Source organism: Leucoraja erinacea, chromosome 6, assembly GCF_028641065.1.
Source record: "Leucoraja erinacea ecotype New England chromosome 6, Leri_hhj_1, whole genome shotgun sequence".
Lineage (NCBI taxonomy): Eukaryota > Metazoa > Chordata > Chondrichthyes > Rajiformes > Rajidae > Leucoraja > Leucoraja erinaceus.
Window position 1 is genome coordinate 65,297,052 of NC_073382.1, and position 23,028 is coordinate 65,320,079.

Here is a 23,028-nt window from a genome sequence, read left to right on the forward strand (position 1 = left end):
GGTAAATGCATTTTTTTCTTTCATTAATTTATATCTTGTAGGTAGTAAATTGCTTTTAACATAAATGGGTTTTTTTAAACCATTTAATTTTTTTTAAATTAAACAGTAAAACAAGATTTAAAACATTTAATTAAAAGACAATTTACCACTTACCAGATATAAATTAACTAAAAAAATAACATTAATGAATGAAAACAAAAAGTTACCTTAACAGCATTTTTATAAATTAAATTATTTGAAACCATATGGTTAAATACCAACTGTGGTTAAATACCTTTGATTATCAGAGACACTCACAAACATCTGAAAAAGATCTTTGATGGCAACAATTATTGCAAGGCCAGATCAGGGGGATCTGGGGCCACAAGTTGGACCTCAATGCCTTGCTGCATCTTGCAGACTGTACTGCTGCATGGGTGGATGTGGCAATACGGCCTCCAGTTAAATAGATACGATATGATACCATACAATAAAACTTTATTTATCCCAGGAGGGAAATTGATCTTCCAACAGCCATAACACACAACAAGATACTTGAAACATGAAATTAAAGTGACGAGTGGAAAGTCCAGGATTCAGGATGTGCAAAGATTGCAGAGGAAGTGGGGGGGGGGGGGAGTCAGTCTATCCCACGACAGTAGGAGGATGAGTTAGGAGGAAAAGATGATCTCCTGTGGCGTTCTGTGCTGCACGTTGCTGGAACCAGTCTGTTGCTGAAGGTGCTCACCAGTGTGACATGGAGGGGGTGAGCTGTATTGTCTAAGATGCTCTGCAATTTGAGGAGCATCCTCCCCTCCAAGACCACCTCCAGTGAGTCCAACTCCACCCCCAGGACAGAGCCAGCCTTCCTGATGAGCTTGTTATTCCTGTTGGTGTCCACGGCATTTGCCGTGCTACCACCGATTGATAGAACATCTGCAGCATCTTACTGCAGATGTTGAAAGTGCGGAGCCTCCTCAGAGAGTGCAGACGGCTCTGTCCCTTCTCATGCAGTGCCTCGGCAATCCTGGACCAGTCCAGTTTATTGTTCAGGTAAACTCCAGGGTACTTGCACTCCTTGGTGAACTTCACATCCACACCCTTAATGGGGACAGGGGACAGCGGTGTTCCTCTCCTCCTAAAGTCCACCACAAACTCCTTAGCCTTGTCAGTGTTAAGCTGCAGGTGATTAAGCCCACATACTAAAAGGCGGCACAGCAATGGTAATCGAGTGCAGGACTACTGCAAGTCATGGGCCAGATGAAGTACAATCTGTGGAAATCAAAAAGAAGACGCAGGAAATAAAATACTGGCAACACTCAACAGGTCAGGCAGCATCCACGGAAGGAGAACAGAGTTAATGTTCTAGCTCATTCATCAGAACTTGGAAAGGGAGATAAAAGAGGGTTTTAAATTGCAGAGTATGGTGGGTTTGGACCAAGTGTGATAAACTGCATTGAGGATCACCTTGGGAGGCAGTGCAATCCAGCCTAATGTAGTTTAACTAATTAGAAATCCGATGTTTGATTTCTTTAATATCGGCACTGAGAGTATGCTCACATTACAATAGACACATCATGGGTAAATTTAATTTTGGGTAGCTACATAAATCAGCTGATATTGATTCATGCTGCTCATTGCACTTTGCTAATATTTGCTGTTCCATTGAAACCAGGAGGCGTGCTGAAACTGTGATTGATCTGATATCATTTATTCCACTGAATACCTGGACTGGCACTGTCAGCAGTGATATGATAAAGCCTTTTGAATAGGCACCCAGATACGCAGGAAACGGAGAGATATGGATTATGCACAAACAGATAAGAGATGGTCTTGGCATCATGTTCAGCACAGGCATTGTGGGCGGAAGGGCCTGTTCTTGCGCCATATTGTTCTAAGTTTCATGTGATCTTCTAGAGGTTTGTTAAACATGAGGGGGATTGATCAGGACAATACAGCTCACGCTCTCCCTGACACACTGGTCAACCTGAAGAGCACATCCAGCAACAAACTGGTTCCAATCCACCAAGATCCACAGTCATTTGCCCAGGGTGGGAGAATCAATGACTAGAGGACAGGTTTAAAAGGTGAGCGGGGAAAGATTTAATACAAACCTGAGAAGCACTGTTTCACTCAGATTATGATGGGTATATAATATGAACTGCTAGAGAACTAAGATGAGGCAGGTACCCTAACAGCATTTAAAAAACTGTTAGACAGGTATATGATAAGAACGATTAAGAGACATATGGGCCAAATGCAGGCAAATGTTACTAGTTGAGGTTGGGCATCTTAGTCTGCATGGTCAAATTGAGCTGAAGAGCCTATTCCGTGCTGTCTGACTCTGGCATAACGACCATACTGAAAACTAATTGCATCCTTATTAACGACTTCAAATCTTCCAATAAGCAGAACTATTTGCAAAAAACTGACATTTAAGACAATAATAAACGTCGCTGACAAATAACATTTGCACATGAGTGCTTAGAAAACAGGGTCAGATTATAGATGATAGGCAACAACCATATCTAATCTATTCAATGATCTGCATTCAAAACCATAGACCTGTCAGAATAGAAAAAATACTGCCTTAGTCTGACATTCAACTAAGTACTTAGACACCATCATTTAAATATATACAGAGATTAGATGCAAATTCTTGGCAATAGCATTGCAGTATTGTTGATACAACTGACAATGTTGAATTAAGCTGTTAATTCCCTCTTAACATGCAGTGGTAGTATGGCGTTGATTCCTGTACAGACTGAACATAGTTAACACAGCCAACATTCAAGTCTGTCAATGAACCTCAAATTGGATTCTTGCATCTTCAATAAGTAGTCATGTGTCATTTCTCAGGGCAAGCTCTGTTAATGGCACCAAACAGCTTTCACAAACAAATTAGTTCAAAGCAGTTTCAAGGAGATTGATAGCTTTGATTAGCAATAGGATCTGCCAATTTACACGTGCTTGTTGAAAGCAATTATCTAGTCTCTGGGGTGGAAGATTGCAACCTTCACGTGGTCCGCCCTGTTTCGACTAATGCAATCAACTCGACGTGCACAAACGGAAGATCAAATGGAACAAGTTGTCCAACAACTTTAGGCTGTGCACGCCACATGAAAGAAGAAGATCTAGTCTCTGAAGTCTAGTTATGCTAGTGATCGGTTTCCAGGGATAACACCGGTAACCAGCAGAGCTAACTTTGGAAGTCAGATGCTGGTGATGAACAATGAAGGATGATCAAATCACAGTTTAAAACAATAAAGAAGTTATAAAATGTAAATAGGAAAAAAATTTCAATAGAAGATACCTAATGAAGTTGATGTAATAGAACCATAGAAACATAGAAAATAGGTACAGGAGTAGGCCATTCGGCTCTTCGAGCCTGCACCGCCATTCAATATGATCATGGCTGATTATCCATGTTAAAGATTGCGGTAAGATCACATTATTTAGGGGTAAAATGAAGGCGCTGCAGTTAAAGACTAAGAACAGTGTAAAAATACCTGAAATAATGGGCGGTACAGTGGTGCAGCTGTGCAGCTACTGCCTCAGTGTCAGAGACCAGTTCGATCCTGACTACGGATGCTGCCTGTGTGAAGTTTGCACGTTTTCCCTGTGACCGCGTGGGTTTTTCCAGGGTTGCCTCCCACATTCCAAAGACATGTACTCTAGGTTTGTAAGTTAGTTTGTATCTGTAAATTATCCCTAGTGTGTAGGATGTAAAATTAGGATAATACAGAGCTAATGTGAACGGATAATTGATGGTCAACATTAGCATGGTGGGCCTAAGGGCTCGTTTCCACGCTGTATCACCACAGACTAATTGTTATTAATCCGATTTCAAAATATAGAAAATCAAGTGAAAAAAATATCTATTAAACATTGCCTTTGGTTTTCCAGGTATCAGGAGTTTCTGAAGCTTAAGGCAGCCACACAGCTTAGATGCAGTGATAAGGAACTAGTCAATTGAACTCAGTGTAATATTTGCATTCTAAACAGTTTATTCATTCATGTACATAGAAAAATATATATCAGTCGTCAGATTGAGAGCCTGCTGTCAAGTCAAAAACATGTTGAATTTATAACCATTTATCTGCCTGCTAAAAACATTTTCTTTAAAGAAGAAAAAAAGGAGTTTGGAGTAAAAATGATCTCAAAGTGTATGCACTAGTTTTGAAATTGCTGGTATTATTGTAGAGATGGTAATTATTTTCTTGTGATTGAAGGATAATTTTACTTACCTCATTGCAGTATTCGCACACCCAAGATATTTTCAGTCTACCAGCATTCATAATTAAAGAAGACAATAAAGGGTGGCACGGTGTAGTAGCGGCAGAGCTTCAACCTTACAGTGCCAGAAAACCAGGTTCGATTCTGACTATGGGCACTTATCTGTATGGAGTTTGTATGTTCTCCTCACACACTCCAAACACGTGCAGGTTTGTAGGTTAATTAGCTTGGTATAAATGTAAATTGTCCCTTGTGTGTGTAGGGTAGTGTTAATCTGCGGGATCGTTGGTCAGTGCGGCCTCAGTGGGCCGAATCGGCTGTTTCCGTGCTGTATCTCTCAATTAAACTAAACTATATCAATGCAAAATTATTTTAATACAGGTGTACTACCTAAACTTTATACATTACACTATGGATACTTGGAAACAGAGTAACTTTGTTTTAAGTTTTCCATGTTTGTGAACCTGTACAACAGCAATGTAAGTTATAATGTTAATAGATCTGCAAACGAGAATATTAATAGCTTATTTGAGAGATACAGAGTAGAAACAGGCCCTTCGGGCCACCTACTCCATGCCGACCAACAATCACCCGTACACTAGTTCTATCCTACACACTAGGGACAATTTACAGAAGCCATTTAACCTGCACATCTTTGGAATATGGGAGGAAACCTGAGCACCCAAAGGAAACCCACACAGCCACAGTGAGAATGTACAAACTCCATACAGACAGCACTCAAGGTCAGGATTGAACGGGTCTCTGACGCTGTGCCACTGCGCTGCCCTAACTAAACTGATCTGTTGGTAAGTGATTGATTACAACACCAATTATGCAAGTATAGAATTGGGATGTTATTGTTATTAAATAAAACAATTCTATTTGAAAATTCAAGGTGAATTCAGAAAAGAAAATGCATGTGTTTCCTCAGACTGCAGAATGTAAATCAGCATCAAACACAAAAGATGAGTATACAAAATATATCAATGGTATATTCATGTCTAATTTGATCATATATTCTGTTCTCTAGCCAGTTACTGCAATCAACACTGGCAGTTGAAACTGAACCAGAATGTTTGCAATCTTAGTTATACTTGCTCCCAAGATTAGATTCTGAATATATCAACACACCATTATCAAACCAGCCAGTTTCTGCCTCTGTATCATCATCTGATATTAGCTCTGGAATTCTTTTCCAAACCTCTCAATCTTACAGGGATGCTGCATGGGTTAAGGATACAAGGATACAAAGGACATTTGTTATCACATACACCAATGTGAAATTTGACTTGCCATTGCAGCACATCAATAAATATAAGACACATTAAAGAATTTAACTATAAACATAAAAAACATCCCCCCACAATGGTTCCCACTGTGAGGGAAGGCAGCAAAGTCCAGTCCTATCCCCTGTTCATCTATGGTCGGGCCTATTGAGGCCTCCGCAGTCGCCGCTACGGCAGCCCGATGCTCCAGGCCCTCTCGCCGATGATGGAACTCCGGCATCGGAAGAACACTCTCAGCAGAGTGTCTGGAGTAGCCGCTTCCTCCCCGGAGACCGCGGCTCCTGAAGTCCACGGGCCGCACTGGTCTGAGCTCCGGCACTAGCGACCTCGGCGAGAGATCCCAGGCTCCGCGGTGTTTAAGGTTCAGCGCCGCCCGCGGCTGGACGTCCGTAGCCACAGCTCCTCGGATTTTGGAGTCAGCGGTCTCAGCACTCCGGAGCCCACCGCACGGCGACCCAGATAAGGCATCACCCGCTCCGTGATGGTGCTTCAGCGCTGCACTGCCGCTGAAGCTGAAGTTCTGGCCGGTCCTGGCAGGAAAACGCCGCTCCAGTCCTGTTAGTAGGCCGTGAGGAAGGGGCGAAAATACGGCTCAGAGAAAAGTCACATCTCCGACGAGGTAAGGACTGAGAAAAATAGTTTCCCCCTCTTTTAGATAAGGCACATGAATATGCAAGGTATGGAGACATATGGAATACACTCAGGCAGTGGAGAATAGTTTTATTTAACATCATGTTTGGCACAGAAACTGTGGGCCAAAGGCCTTTACCTGTGCTATGGTTTTCCATGTCCTATGTGTTGCCTTTCTCATTTCCCACCTTAATTCCTACCTCTTTGACCAACCGTCTCTGGACCTGATTCAGCATCTCATTGTATGGCTCATTATCCAATGATATTTGGTAACTCTGCTTTGGAAATACAGAGGGAATGTTTGGCTACCATGGTGCAGCTGGTAGCAATGCTGCCTCATCATCGGTGGTCACTTGAAACGAGTATGACTGTCCTCTCCTCTCCATAGTATTGTCTACATGTGGGTCTGTAGATGTCTGTAGAGGCCGGTCTTTGAAGCATTTCTTTGGCCCGCCTGGGGCTCGCCGACCTTCTGTCAGTTGAGAGTACAGGATCTGTTTAGGGAGACGTGTGTTGGACATGCGGATGACATGGCCATTCTACCGACGTTAGTACTGCATTATTGTAGTGGTGATGCTGGTCATGTTGGTCTCCTCCAAAACGCTGATGTTGGTGCGTTTGTCCTCCAAGCTGATCCTCCGAATCTATCCTAAGGATCTTTGGTGGTATTGTTCCAGAGCTCTCAGGTGCCTGCTGTAGATGGTCCATGACTGGGCTCCATACAACGGTGGAGAGGACAACAGCTCTGTAGACCAGCAGTTATGTTTGAGCCTTTAGGTCTCGGTCTTCAAAGATTCTTATCCTTAGTCTGGCGTAGGCTCCGCTGGCACAACTCAGGCGATGGTTGACCTCGGAGTCGAAGTCAGCTTTTGAGGAATGAATGCTGCCAAGGTTGGGGAAGAGGTCAACCTTTTCAAGAGTGGTGTCGTCCACTTTTATAGTGTGCTGGGTAGACGGTTGGTTGGTGGAGGTTGATGTTAGACCTCGATCTTCTTGATGTTTAAGGCTAGGCCATGACTCTGTATGCCTTGGAATGGCATTCAGAATGCCCTAGAGGTCTTCTGCAGAGTGTGCTGCAATGGCGCTGAATCCGTGAACTGAAGCTCCATGATGGCGATGGTACTAACTTTGCTCTTGGCCTTCAACCTATTAAGGTTGAAGATCCCACCGTCAGTTCTGTAGAGGAGGATTGGGATCCCCTGTGCAAGCTCTTCACCAATGAGATGAAGTATGGCAGCAATGAAGACAGGGTGGGTGCGATGATTCATCCCTGTTTGGCCTCAGTTTCCACAGTGACGGGCTCAGACTCAGAGCCGCAGTTGTAAAGTAAAGTAAAGTATCCTTTATTATCATTCAGACATTTCAGTCTGAACGAAATTGTATACCTTGCAGTCATAATATAGAATAAAATAACAAAACGCACACTTAACATAGTTTAACATCCACCACAGTGAGTCTAGCAGACACCTCCTCACTGTGATGGAAGGCAAAAGTCTTAAAGTCCTTGTCAATTCCCTCCTCGTCGCTGAGCAATGTGACCGATATGACTTCATATAGAAGCCTCAATATTCTGATGTACTTGTCATGGCAACTGTACCTTGATAGTATGCTCCAAAGAGCCTGGCGGTCTACCGAGTCAAAAGCCTTTGTCAGGTCTATGAACGCCATGTACAAAGGCTGCCTTTCTTCATGGCATTTTTCCTGGAGTTGGCGTGCTGTGAGTAGGGACTCTACATCACTGCGCCAGGGACCCGGGTTTGATCCCAATCTCGATTGCTGTCGGTGTGGAGTTGCACATTCTCCCTGTTACCCCGAGGGTTTCCTCTGGGTGCTCAACATTCCTCCCACATCTCAAAGACGTGAGGATTTGAGGGTTAATTAACCCTCCATAAATAGACGCACATGTAGTGTGGAGAGTAGATAAGAAAGTGGGATAACATAGAACTAGTGTGAATGGGTGATCAATGGTTGGCATGGACTTGGTTGGCCAAACGGCCTGTTCATGATGTAACTTTTAAATTAAAGCTACACTGAGGGCACTATAAATAACATCAGATCATGTAGATAGATATCAATTTTTTTTGTGTCTTTAAGCGTTGGTACTTGGGTATGAAGCTATCTGAAACACTTTATAAATGCAAGGAGGAAAAAAAATAGGCATCTTCAAAAATTCAGAGAAAGTTATTTGCATCAAATGTTTCACTTGGCTGAAAAAGAGCATTTTCAGCTTCTGCTCTGAGCCAGCTGACATGGTGACACTAGTGACATGTTATGACATTGGCAACTTGAAAGTAAGACTATTATCATGTCATTTTACAAACTGTGTGATTTGTAATCTGCTATCATGGAAGGTTGTCTAACTGACCTTGAAGATCACCTGTCTTAACACTGTCCACTGGGGCTTAGCTTTAATATCACCGATATCAACAAACATTTCCTCAAAGAGACGAGTTTTGCATTAGAAGAATTGAAAAAAAAAATCCGAATCTGAACTTTGATGGAAAGGTATGGAGTATAATGCTGATAAGTGTGAGGTGCTACATCTTGGCAGGACAAATCAAAATAGGACGTTAGGATGGTAAATGGTGGTGAATTGAGGAATGCAGTTGAACAGAGGGATCTAGGAATAACTGTGCACAGTTCCCTGAAGGCGGAATCTCATGTAGGTAGGGTGTTAAGAAAGCTTTTGGTGTGCTGGCCTTTATATATCAGAGCATTGAGTATAGAAGTTGGGATGTATTGTTAAAATTGTACAAGGCATTGGTGAGGCCAATTCTGGAGTATGGTGTACAATTTTGGTCGCCTAATTATAGGAAGGATGTCAACAAAATAGAGCGAGTACAGAGGAGATTTACTAGAATGTTGCCTGGGTTTCAGCAACTAAGTTACAGAGAAAGGTTGAACAAGTTAGGTCTTTATTCTTTGGCGCGCAGAAGGTTAAGGGGGGACTTGATAGAGGTCTTTAAAATGATGAGAGGGATAGACAGAGTTGACGTGGATAAGCTTTTCTCACTGAGAGTAGGGAAGATTCAAACAAGAGGACATGACTTGAGAATTAAGGGACAGAAGTTTAGGGGTAACATGAGGGGGAACTTCTTTACTCAGAGAGTGGTAGCTGTGTGGAATGAGCTTCCAGTGGAGGTGGTGGAGGCAGGTTCAATTTTATCATTTAAAATTAAATTGGATAGTTATATGGACGGGAAAAGAATGGAGGGTTATGGTCTGAGTGCAGGTAGATGGGACTAGGGGAGAATAAGTGTTCGGCACGGACTAGAAGGGCCCAGATGGCCTGTTTCCATGCTGTAATTGTTATATGGTTATATAGATGAAATGGTTTTTTTTTTACAATTATGTATATTACTAAAAGTCTGATCTTGACCACTTGTTCTGTATATTGATTTTAGAAAAAACGCTGCGACTTATGGCAGTGATTTTGGGCCATCTTACTCAGAGTCCCTCTCCGCAGCGCAGGACAAGAGGATTTTTCCCATTGATTAAAAATAAAGGAGTTATTAGTGTTTTAAAAATGTTGAGATTCTCTCGCTTAAAGGCCACGCCCCTTCCGGAGGGACTATAAAACCCGGAAGTGTTGAGTGCCTCAGTCAGTCTCTGTAAGATGGGGGAGCGAGAGAGTCACGTCTCTCAGTCTGAGCTGTGAATAACACTGAACTCATGTCTACTAAACTGTGAGTGGTTTTATTGACCTGTCAGCGCCCTTAATGTGGTTTTGAAAATATAGTTTGGGAATGCTAAAGCTGTGTTGCCTTTGTTTGGAAATGGTGAAGCTGTGTTGCCTAATTAAAGTTGCTTTGCCTAATTAAAGTTGCCTTGCTAATTAAAGATGCCTTGCCTAATTAACGTTGCCTTGCTTAATTAAAGTTCCCTTGACTAATTAAAGTTGCCCTGCCTAATTAAAGTTGCCTTGCCTTCTATATAATTAAAAGTCTAATCTTGACCACTTCCTGTTTGCACTTTATATTGATTTTAGAAAAAAGCTACCACGTACGACTGTGATTTTTGGCCATCTTACTCAGAGTCCTCTGCTCATCAGGTACCGAGGATTTTTCCCATCGATGAAAAATAAAAGAGTTATTAGTACTTAAAAATGTTGAGATTCTCTCTCCTGAAGGCGATGCCCCTTCCCGAGGGACTATAAAACCCAGAAGTGTTGAGTGCCTCAGTCAGTCTCTGCAAGATGGGGGAGCGAGAGAGGGCACGTCTCTCAGTCTGACCTGTGAATAACACTGACCACATGTCAACTAAACTGTGAGTGGTTTTACTGACCTGTCAGTGCCCTTAATGTGGTTTGAAAATATAGTTTGGAAATGCTAAAGCTGTGTTGCCTTTGGTTAGGAAATGCTAAAGCTGTGTTGCCTAATTAAGGTTGCCTTGCCTAATTAAAGTTGCCTTGCCTAATTAAAGTAGCCTTGCCTTCTATATAATTAAAATTCTAATCTTGACCACTTCCTGTTTGCACTTTATATTGATTATAGAAATAATGCGACCACGTATGGCTGTGATTTTTGGCCATCTTGCTCGGTCCCCCTCCATTCATCAGGTGCCATGGATTTTTCCCATCGATGAAAAATAAAAGAGTTGTTAGGGTTTAAAAAATGTTGAGATTCTCTTTCCTGTCAATCACTGCAATGAAGGCCACGCCCCTTATCGGGGGTGGGGGAGGAGCTATAAAACCCGGAAGTCTGGACGTAGCTGTTGCTGCAAGATGGCGAGCGAGAGGTCACGACTCTCAGTCTGAGGTGTGAATCAGCTGAACACTGAATGTCTACTAAACTGTGAGTGTGGTTTTATGTGCCTACAGTGTCTACTGACATGTGAGTGCCCTTAATGTGGTTTCAAAATGTGGTTTGAAAAAGCAGTTTGAAAATGTGGTTTAAAAAAGCAGTTTGAAAATGTGGTTTGAAGATGTGGTTTCAAAATGCAGTATGAAAATGTGGATGGTTTGAAATTGTAGGTGGTATGAAAATGTAGTTAGTTTGAAAATGTGGGTGGTATGAAAATTAAGTTTGAAAATGAAAATGTGGTTGGTTGGAAGATGTGGTTAGTTGGAAAATGAAAATGTGGTTTGAAAATGAAAATGTGGTTGGTTGGAAAATGTGGTTGGTTTGAAAATGAGTTATTATGTTTAAAAAATATTGAGCTTCTCTCTCCTGTCATTCACGCCATGAAGGCCACGCCCCTTCTGGTGGGGGGGGGGGGGGGGGACTATAAAACCCAGAACGGACGTCTATTGTCTATTGATTTACAAGGATATTGCCAGGACTCAAGGGCAGGAGCTATAAGGAGAGATTGGGTAGTCCAGGAGGCTAAGGGGTGATCTCATTGAGATATAAAATCATGACGGGAGTTGATAGGGTGAATGCACAGAGTCAAGTGGAATCAAGAACCAGAGCACAGAGATTTAAGGTGAGAGGGGGAAGAATTCCTAGGAACCTGTGGGGGCAATTTATTTGCTCAGCGTGTGATGGCTATATGGAATGAGTTGTCAGAGGAGGTGGTTGAGGCATCTATTTAATTAAAAGTCTAAACTTGACCAGTTTCTGTTTGCACTGTATATTGATTTTAGAAAAAGTGCTACCACTTACGGCTGTGATTTTTGACCATCTTACTCGGAGTCCCCATCCGCTCATCAGGTGCAGAGGATTTTTTCCCATTGATGAAAAATAAAAGAGTTATTATGTTTAAAAAATATTAAGATTCTCTCTCCTGTCAATCACGCCATGAAGGCCACCCCCCTTCTGGTGGGAGGGGGGGAGGGACCATAAAACCCAGAAGTGTGGGCGTGGCTCAGTCTCTGCAAGATGGAGGAGGGGGAGGTCAAAACTCGCTGTCTTTGGTGGCCTTGCACACTGCTTGAAATTGTATGAAACTGCACTTGAATTTGGTGCCTTGCACCCTGCTTGAAGTGGTAAGAACTGCACTTAAATTTGAGGCTTGAATGACTGAGCCACCAGCCCGTATCCATTTGACCCACAATGTCCATACTAACCCTCTGGAAACCAGTCCCTTCAGCCCACAACACCCATACTAGCACTCCAGAAAGCCCTCCCCCCCCCCCCCCCCCCCCCCCCCCCCCCCCCACCCCCCCCCCCCCCCCCCCCCCCCCCCCACCAATATTGGAATTGGTCGAGAGGTGGAAGATTGCATGGGGGGACCAGCCCTTCCATATGATACTGTGACCCAACGCGTCCCACTTAGTCTAGTTTTCCAATAAATATTTTAAACCTACTACCTTTGATGTTTGCAATTTGTTTCTTGCAGTTCAGAGCAGCATAATTACCCACAATGAGTGATTTTGATGAAGCATCAGAGTTAACAGAACTGCTACATCAGATATTATTTCTGCAATTATATAATTGTAGTCCCAAAAATTGAAGCTTATCATACACTTGCCTGAAATTCATTCATTTATTTCATATTCTGACATAAATGTTATAGTCATAGAGTCATACAGCATGGAAACACACCCTTCGGCACAACTTGTCCGCGCCAACCAACATGCCCCATCTGCACTAGTCTCACCTGCCCGCAAGTGGCCCATAATCCTCTAAATTATCCATTTACCTGGCCAAATGTCTCTTAAATGTTATGATAGTATGTGCCTTAACTACCTCCTCCGGCAGCTCATTCTATACACCCACCACCTTTTATAAAAGCTACTCGTCAGGTTCCTATTAAAACTTCCACTTCACCTTAAATCCAAGTTCTATGGTTCTCAATTCTCCTACTCTGGGCAAAAGACTCTGTATTTACCCAATCTATTCTTCTCAAGATTTTGTTGACCTGTATAAGATCATCCCACATCTTACTGCACTTCAAAAGAGAAAGTCCTAGCCTGCTCTACTACTCTCTAAAGCTCAGACCCTTGATTCCTGGCAGCAACCTTGTAAATTTTATCTGCACCATTTCAAGCTTGACAAGATCTTTCCCATTGCATGGTGTCCAAAACTAAACACAATACTCTAAATGGGTCTCATCAATGTCATATACAACTTTAAAATGACATCCCAACTTCTATACTCAATACTCTGACTGATGAAGGACAATGTGCCGAAATACTTTTTGACCATCCTATCTACCTGTGATGCCACTCTCAAGGAACTATGTACCTGCACTCCCAGATCCCTCTCCGCTACAACACTCTCCAGAGCGCTATTATTCATCGTGTATATCCTGCCCTAGTTAGACTTCCCAAAATGCAATACTTTGCATTTCTCAGTATTAAATTCCATCAACTATTCCTCATCTCACCTGTCCAACTAATCAAGACCCTGGTGCAATTTTTTTTTTTTTTTTTTTTAATTAGAAGTACAATAATATGGTACCATAGGTGCCTAGTATATATTGGCATGTTACAATTCATGTACAGCTGCTTCTTATTTTTATTTTAACAATAAAAGGGAGCCAGAGAAAGAATAGAAAAGCAATAGAATAGAAAAGCAATAGAAACGTGTGTGATATCAGAAAGTAAGAAAAGGAAAATGAGGAAAGAAAGAGAATGAAGAGAAAAGAAGCAGGGGTAGAAAGCAGAAGAATAAAGAGATAGCTATTTGTTATTTTTGACCACCATTCACCCAGTCCTGAAACGGATCGGTTCTACGTTTGTACTGCACCATATGCTTCCAAGAAATCGACAAATGGAGACCAAATCCTTTGGAACTGGTCTACTTTGTCTGTTAGGAGGAATCATATTTCTTCAAGTAGGGTTTCCAACATGTTTGAAATCCACATCCATATTTTTCCAAAATGTCAGTATGTTTTTTTTGCCTGGTGCAATTCTTGACAACCATCTTCACTATCTACAATACCACCCATTTAGTATCGCAATACCTCAAACCTCCTAATCATACCTTGTACTTTCTAATCCAAATCATTGATATAGATGACAAACATCAATGTGCCCAGTACTGAACTCTGAGGCACACCACTAGTCGCAGGCCTCCAGCATGAAAAATAACCTTCCACCATACCCCTCTACTTCCTTCCATTAAGCCAGTTTTCTATCCATTCAGCTATCTCATTTGTGGATCCCATGCGATCTAATCTTCCAGTGCAGCCTACCATGTGGAACCTTGTCAAATGCCTTGCTGAAATCCATATATAGGTTGTCTACAGCACTGCCCTCATCAACCTTCTTGGTCACATCTTCAAAAAACAGATTTGTGAAACATGATTTCCCACGTACAGAACTGTGCTAACTATCCTTAATCATCCTTGTCCATCTAAATGCATGTATATCTTATACTTCCGAATACATGCTGGTAACTTTCCAACCGCAGATGCTCATTTCAAGACGTTCTGCTAAAACTAAGCAAAGATAAACTTCAGAAAATAAAATGTTGAACAGTATATGTAATATTTGTCAAATTCCAAAGCCTGGCAGGATAAATTTGGACATACAATTTCACTGTCCGAAGTATTTCAGTTGTAGTAATAGTCTTTCTTCCTCTCCATAAAATGTAGATTACGTATTACGTACATATTACAGGCTTATTAATACAAGAGTAGAAAACATGAGCAAAACACATATGATACTATTGTTAGAATTCCAGTAGAATGACATTCAATTCCCCTATCGTTTACTCTATTAGCAGAGTATAAATGTAGGAGGCCTTGTTTTCAAATTATCATCTGCCACATACTTACCCAACCAGAAAACACCTCCGAGAAAAGATCGAAGAAGCAGAAGAATGCAGGGGCTCAGTTTATCTTGCAAATCCCCCATTTGATAACTGATCAAAAAGTCAATTAGTATCACCTTGAGATAGCAAAGGACTAGGAGTGCTTTGCTGTTACTATATTTGGATACATATTACAATGTACTCAAATGTGGATCCCATTATAAACAAATAGCCTCTAAAAATTACTCCACTTTACTGCATGCCAGATCTTATTTTACTAGCTTTTTCTTACTTTAGTATTATCATACTTTTGAACATAACCATATCACTTCAGCCAAACGGGAAAAAAATGAATTAAACATTGACATCTGTGGTATATGCCCTCTATATTGCCATTTGTACTATACCCTTTACAGAAACAGAATTGCAATTTGTACTATACCTTTTATAGAAACAGAATACTGTGGAGGCTGGAAATCTTAAATAAAAAATATGGAAATAATCAGCAGGCAAGGCAGCATTTTTTGTGAGAGAAACAGTTCTTGTCTCAGGTGAATGACAGCAGTCAGTTCTCAGTCCCAGTATCCATAGTATTCAATATCCTATTACTTTGTTACATGCGGCCTGTGAAACAATTCATAGGGTAGCTACTAAAAGCCCCAAAGATTCCTCCTGTACTTCTTTCAATTTGACGACTGGATCTTCAAAAGTTGTATTATATTTGTCAAATACAATTTGTCTTTAACAAATTTATGCTAGCTTTCTTTGATTATATCTTTCAGCACTAAATGCTCACTTATCTGATTTGATTTATAGATTCTAACAAGTTGCCCTCAACTGACAATAACTTGCTCATCTATAATTACCCAATTCATCCTTCTAGCTCATCTCAAATAGAATTAGTGCCTAAAATAAGTATTTCACAGTCTCTGGCTTCCTTTAACCTTCCGTCTTTGGTCCATGTGATCAGAAATACTAAATTTTAGACTTGCTTGTGCTTATAAAAACATGGAGCTTTTCATCATTACATCAACAATCACAGGCAGCCATTATTTATAATAACTTTTGCAGAATACAAACTTTCTACCTTTCCAACAATCTTGACATTCCTCAGATAGGATTGAATTTCCTTCACTTTAATTCTTTGCTGAGTTTTAAGATGCTGACAATACACAAGCCATCATTTTATAATCTGATAGTTTGTTCAAATCTTCCCATTTAGCCCTTCTGATCTCCTGCTGTATTTTCACCGCCAACTATTTTTCCAAGCCATCAGCCTTCATCTCTGTCCCTACCTGTTTTCTTGAAACTCTTTTCCCCCACAGACCTAATTTCTCAAGTTCCCTCTTCCCTCAAATCGTGTTCCCCCAACAATGTCAATACCCTGTAATCTCCAAATTCAGTTTCCGCCGTTGCCCAAGGCCAATCGTCCCCCACCCCAACTCACCATCACAATGTTACGGCTGTTGATTCCTGAGTCCTCTTTACATTTAAGTGTTTCTTGGCTTTTGTGCATTGGTGCTCAGTTTCTGTAATTTCCAAAATGAAGAAGCCCCTCTCCATCTAGTCAATCACCAAGTCAGAAAAGCACACTTTTCTACTGCTAATCTTAATGAGTAATTTAATCTACAATAGACAATGTTTTCAGTTTTGGGTAGACCTCAGAGCACCAAGACTGTTCAATGTTGGCAAATTATAAAAATCCAAGGTTTCAAACTGCTGTATGTATTCCATAAGATTATAAGACATATGAACAGAATTAGGCCATTCAGCCCATTGAGTTTGCTCCGCCATTGAATCATGGCTGATCTACTTTTCCCTCTCAGCTCTATTCTCCCGCCTTCTCCCCGTATTTTGTGCAACTTTAGTTATTTGGAAGTGTGAGTGAGATTCTGTTTTATTTTAGTTTTGCAGGTATTCCCCATCAAGATTATGTCTGTTTATTCAGTTTGGAGAGATTACTTGTAAAGGCTATATTTCTCTGGTGAATTTCACATACGCTATGAGCTAATTCATACACATGATTGTAGGGTTAAAAACAAAATGCTTTTTGTCCCTTCCCAGGTGAATGCACTCACATTTCTCTGGATCACATTTCATTTTCTAATTTTATGACCACATAACCAGACTATTTACATTAGTGTCCACAATGGTAACTGGCAAACTTCTTTGTCATGGCCTCTACATTTATCATAACAACATGTAAACATCAAATCAATGACGCTTGAGATTTTCCACGTACCTGCCGATCAGTTGGAACTCTCCCACAGATCCAAGTCGCCTCATAGATATCAGCAGGCCTCGTATAGTCATGCCTTCACAAAAGCAAGCCACAACTCGTGCCTTTGGTAGTTGACTGCGCAGTTTCTTCAAAAGCTTATCAAAGTTTTGTTCTCCAGCATTGCTGTAGATCTTGTAAGATTGTGCAATGCAGATTCCCTCTTTAGCTGCCATCTCCTTAAAAGCTTCCATGCCACTTTCTCCATAATTACCTACAAGGCAAGCATTGGATGTCACTGTGCATCAATAATTAATCTTAGCTACATAACAACAGGTGCAGTTATTTTATTCAAAGAGTTTAATTGATTTAACATATTGATCCTCTCATTAGTAATACCTAACCAATTATTGCTTTGTCAGAAGTTCAGTTTCTCAGAAGTTCACATTAAAACCAGCACAAAATTAAATGACGTTCATTTTCTCTGAGCAACTGTGATTCAAAATGCCATTAATCTGTTAAAATAAATGTCTTTTCATTATGTTACTTTATGTACATTGAGATTTCACTGATATTCCTATACCTTAGTATAATAAAATATTTTAACTTGGGTTGCACTATAATTTATCATATTTAATTCATTTATCATATTATTAATAATAAAAGGGTGCATCTCAGGACATTTGCTGGAAAATAAAATCACAAATATAAATATGGAAACATTAACCTTGGAATGTTAGAACAAATCAGCAAAGAAATCCAACTTCACAGAGAAACATTTGATAGAAAAATCTTATCGGGGAAACCATGGTGTTGAGGAGGGAGGGGATTCAGTTTACGCCATGAAAGAAGGGGGAGGTTTGATAGCCACAGGGAAGAAGGATCTCCTGTTGCGTGCTGTCCTGCATCTTGGTGTAACCTGTCTTTAATTGAAGGTACTCCTCAGGTTGACCAGTGTGTTATGGTGAATTCCTGGTGAATCTAATGGGTGCTTCTTGGTGGCATGCCTGCACATCTTAAAACAGGAGATGGTCATAAGTGCTGCTAAGACGACTGCATTTCAAAGTCTTGTAACCAGGTTCAGTGTTTCCATTTATTCCCATGTGGAGGAATGGCAACAGAATGCAGACAAAACTTCCAGGAAACATAACGTTTTTTTAATTCATTCGATCGTATTTCATTGTTTCTAGCATTTTCAGTTCTTTTAGCATTAAAAGAAAACAAACAGCGGATTTTCATTTTGCTGCTCCTGTGTTATTTTAGTGCTTATCAGAGCCAGGAACGTTCATTGTCTTTGGCCATCCTGCAGCCAAAGACTGATGGACATGCACATCATTTTACGTGGAGCTTTGCCAGATCTGCGTGATGGCTTGAGAAAAAATGTGTGTGTTAGTCTGACCTATGATGTTGCTCCCCTTGCTGTACAGTGTGATAAAGGTCAAGAGTTATTCTTTAGCTGACTAGGTAAACCCAAATATTTCACCCCTATGGACTTTGCAGGTGAGATATGTACATCGCGCCCACTTTAAATTGGTGGTAGACAGTGGTGAATGGTCACAGTGGCTAATAGGGATTGCAGTGTGTGGGTTCCTTTGCTCTGAATGAAGTTTCTAAGACTGTATGATGAACAATTTTCACCAAACTTATGTTTCGTGAGTTTTCCAAAATGTTTTTGAGACTTTTTTTTTTGACAAAACAGCCTTCAATTGCCATTTTAGATTTATTAGTATTGGTATTCATTTATTATTGTCATGCATATGGGGAGAATGGGATATGGAGAGAAAGCAGGAACAGGGTGTTGATTCTGGATGATCATCCATGATAATATTAAATGGCGGTTCTGGCTTGAAGGGCCAAAAGGCTTACTCCTGCACTTATTTTCTATGTTTCTATACATACTGAAATAAAGTGAAGAACTGTGTATATGTGCTATCCGGTCAAATTATACTATACATGAGTACAAGCCTTGCAGAAGTACAACAGGTTGAGCAAAAAGAAAAATACCAGAATGCAGAATACAGCGTAACAGCATTATAGCTACAGAGAAAATGCAGATTTAAAAAGTGCAAGGTCTGCAAAGAGGTAGGTTGGGAGATTGGGACCTTGCTTATGGAACCTTGCAGTAATCTAATAACCGTGGGGAAACAGTTGTTCCCATGTGGACGCAGGGAGAACGATCAAACTCCCCACAAACACCCCCCCGAGATCAGGATTGAACCTTGGTCTCTTGCACTGTGAGGCAGCAGCTCTATCAGCTTTGCCATTGTACCCCCAAAATGTTGAAAATTGTGTTTTGAGTGATGGTTTTTCTGCTTATTGTCAAGTTGCAGGATTTGCTTTTGTGGTGATGGTCATGGCCTCCAGCATGTGTGACGTGAAAGTAACCTCCAACTAATCAGGCCAAGTCTGAATATTGGCAAGGTTGGTCCACATATCATATACTCTCTCTTTGTACTGTTCTCATTCAATGGGGGGCAATAAATGAAACCACATGGCAATTATCCACACTCTACCATCTTATCTTCATCAACTGCTGTGTTATTTTTCCTTTCCTCTTCCCGCAGCTGCTTTGGAGCATTAGAAAAGGACAGGGGGGGGTTGTATTAAGGTTATAATATGGGGAATGCAGTATTATTGAAGAAGTGTGGGACCCTCTTAGCTGTACACTGCAGGGAACAAGTCTAAACATCCAAATCTCTGTCAGTGGATTCCATTGTTCCATTTTTTTCCAAAAATAAGGCACAAAAATTTACCTGCATCTTGGAGGCCGAAGGTTAGGTTGTTAGCCAAGAAAGATAGATTTGGCGATCCTTCAGTACAGCAACATCAAGAACGATGTTGCTATCCTGAGGTATAGCCAAGTCTATCCCCCAGGCGAGGAGCCACCGCATTGTGGCCGGGGAGGGAAGTAGCTCGGGTGGCTGCGAGCTACTCCTGTGTCAACGCAATCAAGAGACCAATTGAGGTTACTCGCGCTGACACAAGAGTAAGCTCCACTGCCCGCTGTCCTGCTATCCATCGCCCGCTGACCCGCTCTTGAGCTGATACCCTCACTGTCCGGTCTACATTGAAAGACACGGACCGGGCAGTGAATGCCATGCAGTGTCACCCAGTGCAGCAAGCGGGGCCATGTCCTGCTCCCGGCGGCAGTCGGAATTTAAGGATTTGCGGGAAGCAGCTGACATGAGCGAGGCCGGCAAGCGGCAGGAGTGGTGTTTAGATGGAGGTTTGCCAGAGGTGAGCAGGCCGGTCCCAGCGGCCACTCGCAGTCAAGCGAGTTACTTCCCTCCCTGGCCACAATGCGGTGGTTCCGCGCCAGGAGCACCCAGTGATGAGCGAGTGAGATGCTAGCATGATTCCCGACCCCCTCCTTCTCAAAGCTCCTGCCCGCGCTGACCTGGGCCAGACTCCCCACACGCTGTGAAAAAGGGACTCACCCTCCCAATCGGTCCCTTGAACTAGTATTGTCATTCAATAAGATCACAACTGATTCAACTTGTCCCGGTGTGTTCCTGTTTTCTCTACCATCTCTCCACCTGCCATCACCCCCCACCCCCCCCCATACCTGAAAATGAAGAAGTCATACATGTTTTTGCATGTTTCTAGTATTGGTGATTAAGATTTATTTTGATGCTCAATTTATGTTTTGAAACAAGTAAACCATACTGATGGAGCCCACATTGGCATTATCTATCACTCTCTGAAACATTGGTTTGTCCAATATCTAGGCAAGTCTGTCACTGCATTCTCCTCTCTATTCGTGGAGCATTCAATAAATTCCCCTCTCGAGTTGAAAGCCTCGGCAGAGTCTTGAATTCAACAGTGGGCTGGATACTGGGAAACATGTAATATCTCACCCCTGAAATCGTAAAGGGGCCAAGGAATTCAGATCTGCCATGACTATCACGGGCACGTGAAGCTAGCATGTGACAAATTTTCACTTTAACAAATGTATCATTATAATGAATATTTCATATTTCTGTACACCATAGAAGGAGATTGCTTGATTAACATGTATTGCTGGCTCTCAGAGTGATCCTGTCAAATCCATTCACCATTCCAACATTCAATACAATCACCACTCCAGGGATCGTCTTCTTCACGTGTCATGCCTTAAAAAGTTCTGACATTTTAATTTAATTACAGATAACATTGAATGCTTTACTATTAAACATTTCCATTAACTTTTGATTTTCATTTTTACTAATACGGAAACTAAATTTACTGTGAAAATATTTCATTATCCCAGTAATAATGTTCTATCACTTTGAATTTTTATGATCGAATGGTTCATTGACCTAATTCAGGTGGATCAGTTGATCTGTTGAAATTCTGTAAACAGACAAATGTAGCCATTCATGCTATTTGCCAGGAGGTTCAATTGAATTTCCAGTAAAGTTCAGACAGTTCAGTTAATAGTCATGGACTCATAGTCATTGAGCCATACAGCGCAGAAAAAGCCCCTTCAGTCCAACTTGTCCATGATGATCAACAAGCCCCATATACACTAGTCCCAGCTGCCTGCATTTGGCCCATATCCCTCTAATCCGATCCTATCCATATACTTATCTAAATGCTTCTGAAACATTGCTATCGTACCAGCCTCAACTAAATCGTTCTGTACACTTTCCACCCTTTGTGTAAAAACATTACTCCTCAGGAACCTATTAACTTTTCCCTCTCTCTTTTTCTCTCTGCATCAATCAAACACGATCTCGCTTGAAAACTGGATGGTTTTGTTGTCAATGTTTTGTCAACAATGAAGAAGTTAAGAGGTGGCATTGCAGTAGAGCAATTACCTCTACTCTCTCATCCAGATTTAATCCCGACTTCTGGAGTCGCATAGACTTGCAGGTTCTTTCTGCGACTCGTGGTTTTTCCTTATCCGTTCCTGTTCCCTTCCACATCCCAAAGATGTGCTGATAGGTCCAGGTAAAAGAATGAAATGTAAGCTGGTGGGCAAGTGATAGATAATAAAGTGGAAAGGCACAGGTTAATAAGATGAAGGGGAATTGAAATGTTGGGATTGTTTTGCTGGGACTGGCCTAAGCTTGATGCACTGAATAGCCTCATTCTATATTGTAATAAGCTTGTTAAAATTACATCATATGTAATGATGTTCTCAACATTTGAGGTGTGACTAGACACATGACTTGTCAATAATCAATCTATTGTCAGGAAATTAGATACATTTATAAGAGAAACATTTGACAAAGAGCAAAAGGAAACAAGTTATGGTGAACTTCTCTTAGTCTAAACCAGGTTATTTCTCTGGGAGATGCAGGGACAGGAGGATAGTTATATATACACACATTATGAGCACAAAATCATATAATCAACCTAGCCACTATGTGAAGATAGACACAAAATGCAGGAGTAACTCAGTCTACAGAAGGTTCTTGACCCAATCCTTCTTTCCAGAGATGATGCCCATCCCACTGAGTTACTCCAGCATTTTGTGTCTATCTTCTGTGTAAACCAGCATCTGCAGTTCCTGCCTACACATTTAACCACTGTGTTAGTTTGGACATGAGGTCTGATCATCACGTTGGTCCTTTTAACAGAGCCTCTAACAACTTGCTGTGCCAGTTCCTCGGAGTACACCTTCGATGTTGACACAGGAGCAGCAGACAAGATGGAGGAGAGAGAGAGAGCACCTATAGTCGCTCAAAGCATTATTCAAACTCTTATCACAAAGAGATACACCATGGGTAGGGCCTGTGAACCAGGTGGTGATGCAAGGGACTAGTCCACCAACTATTTCCTCGGAGAATTCCAACTGAGCAAAGTTGTAATACATTTCATGCCTTGCAAGGTGGACTGCCACCATTGAAAGCAGTTACAGTGAGCCATTTCAGTTATTGGATCAAGGATCCATTCATTGAGTCAAGAAAGTCAAGAGTGTTTAATTGTCATATATACCTACAACGGAATAATAACATTCTTACTTGCAGTGGCTTAAAGGCAGGCCAATAAATGCAAAAAAACAAACTGTAAAAATAATGGGTTAAAAATCAAAGTAAGTGCATGCAAAACATAC

At 41.3% G+C, this 23,028-nt stretch overlaps 1 protein-coding gene across 1 annotated transcript in view; it reads right to left on the reverse strand.

The window, feature by feature from the left end:
- The window catches only part of grm5b (glutamate receptor, metabotropic 5b), a 473,006-nt gene that overhangs the window by 314,110 nt on the left and 135,868 nt on the right, over window positions 1-23,028 (reverse strand). Inside the window, 1 exon segment of the mRNA XM_055637258.1 lies at window positions 17,013-17,262. Within this exon segment, the coding sequence (XP_055493233.1) occupies window positions 17,013-17,262 (250 nt within the window).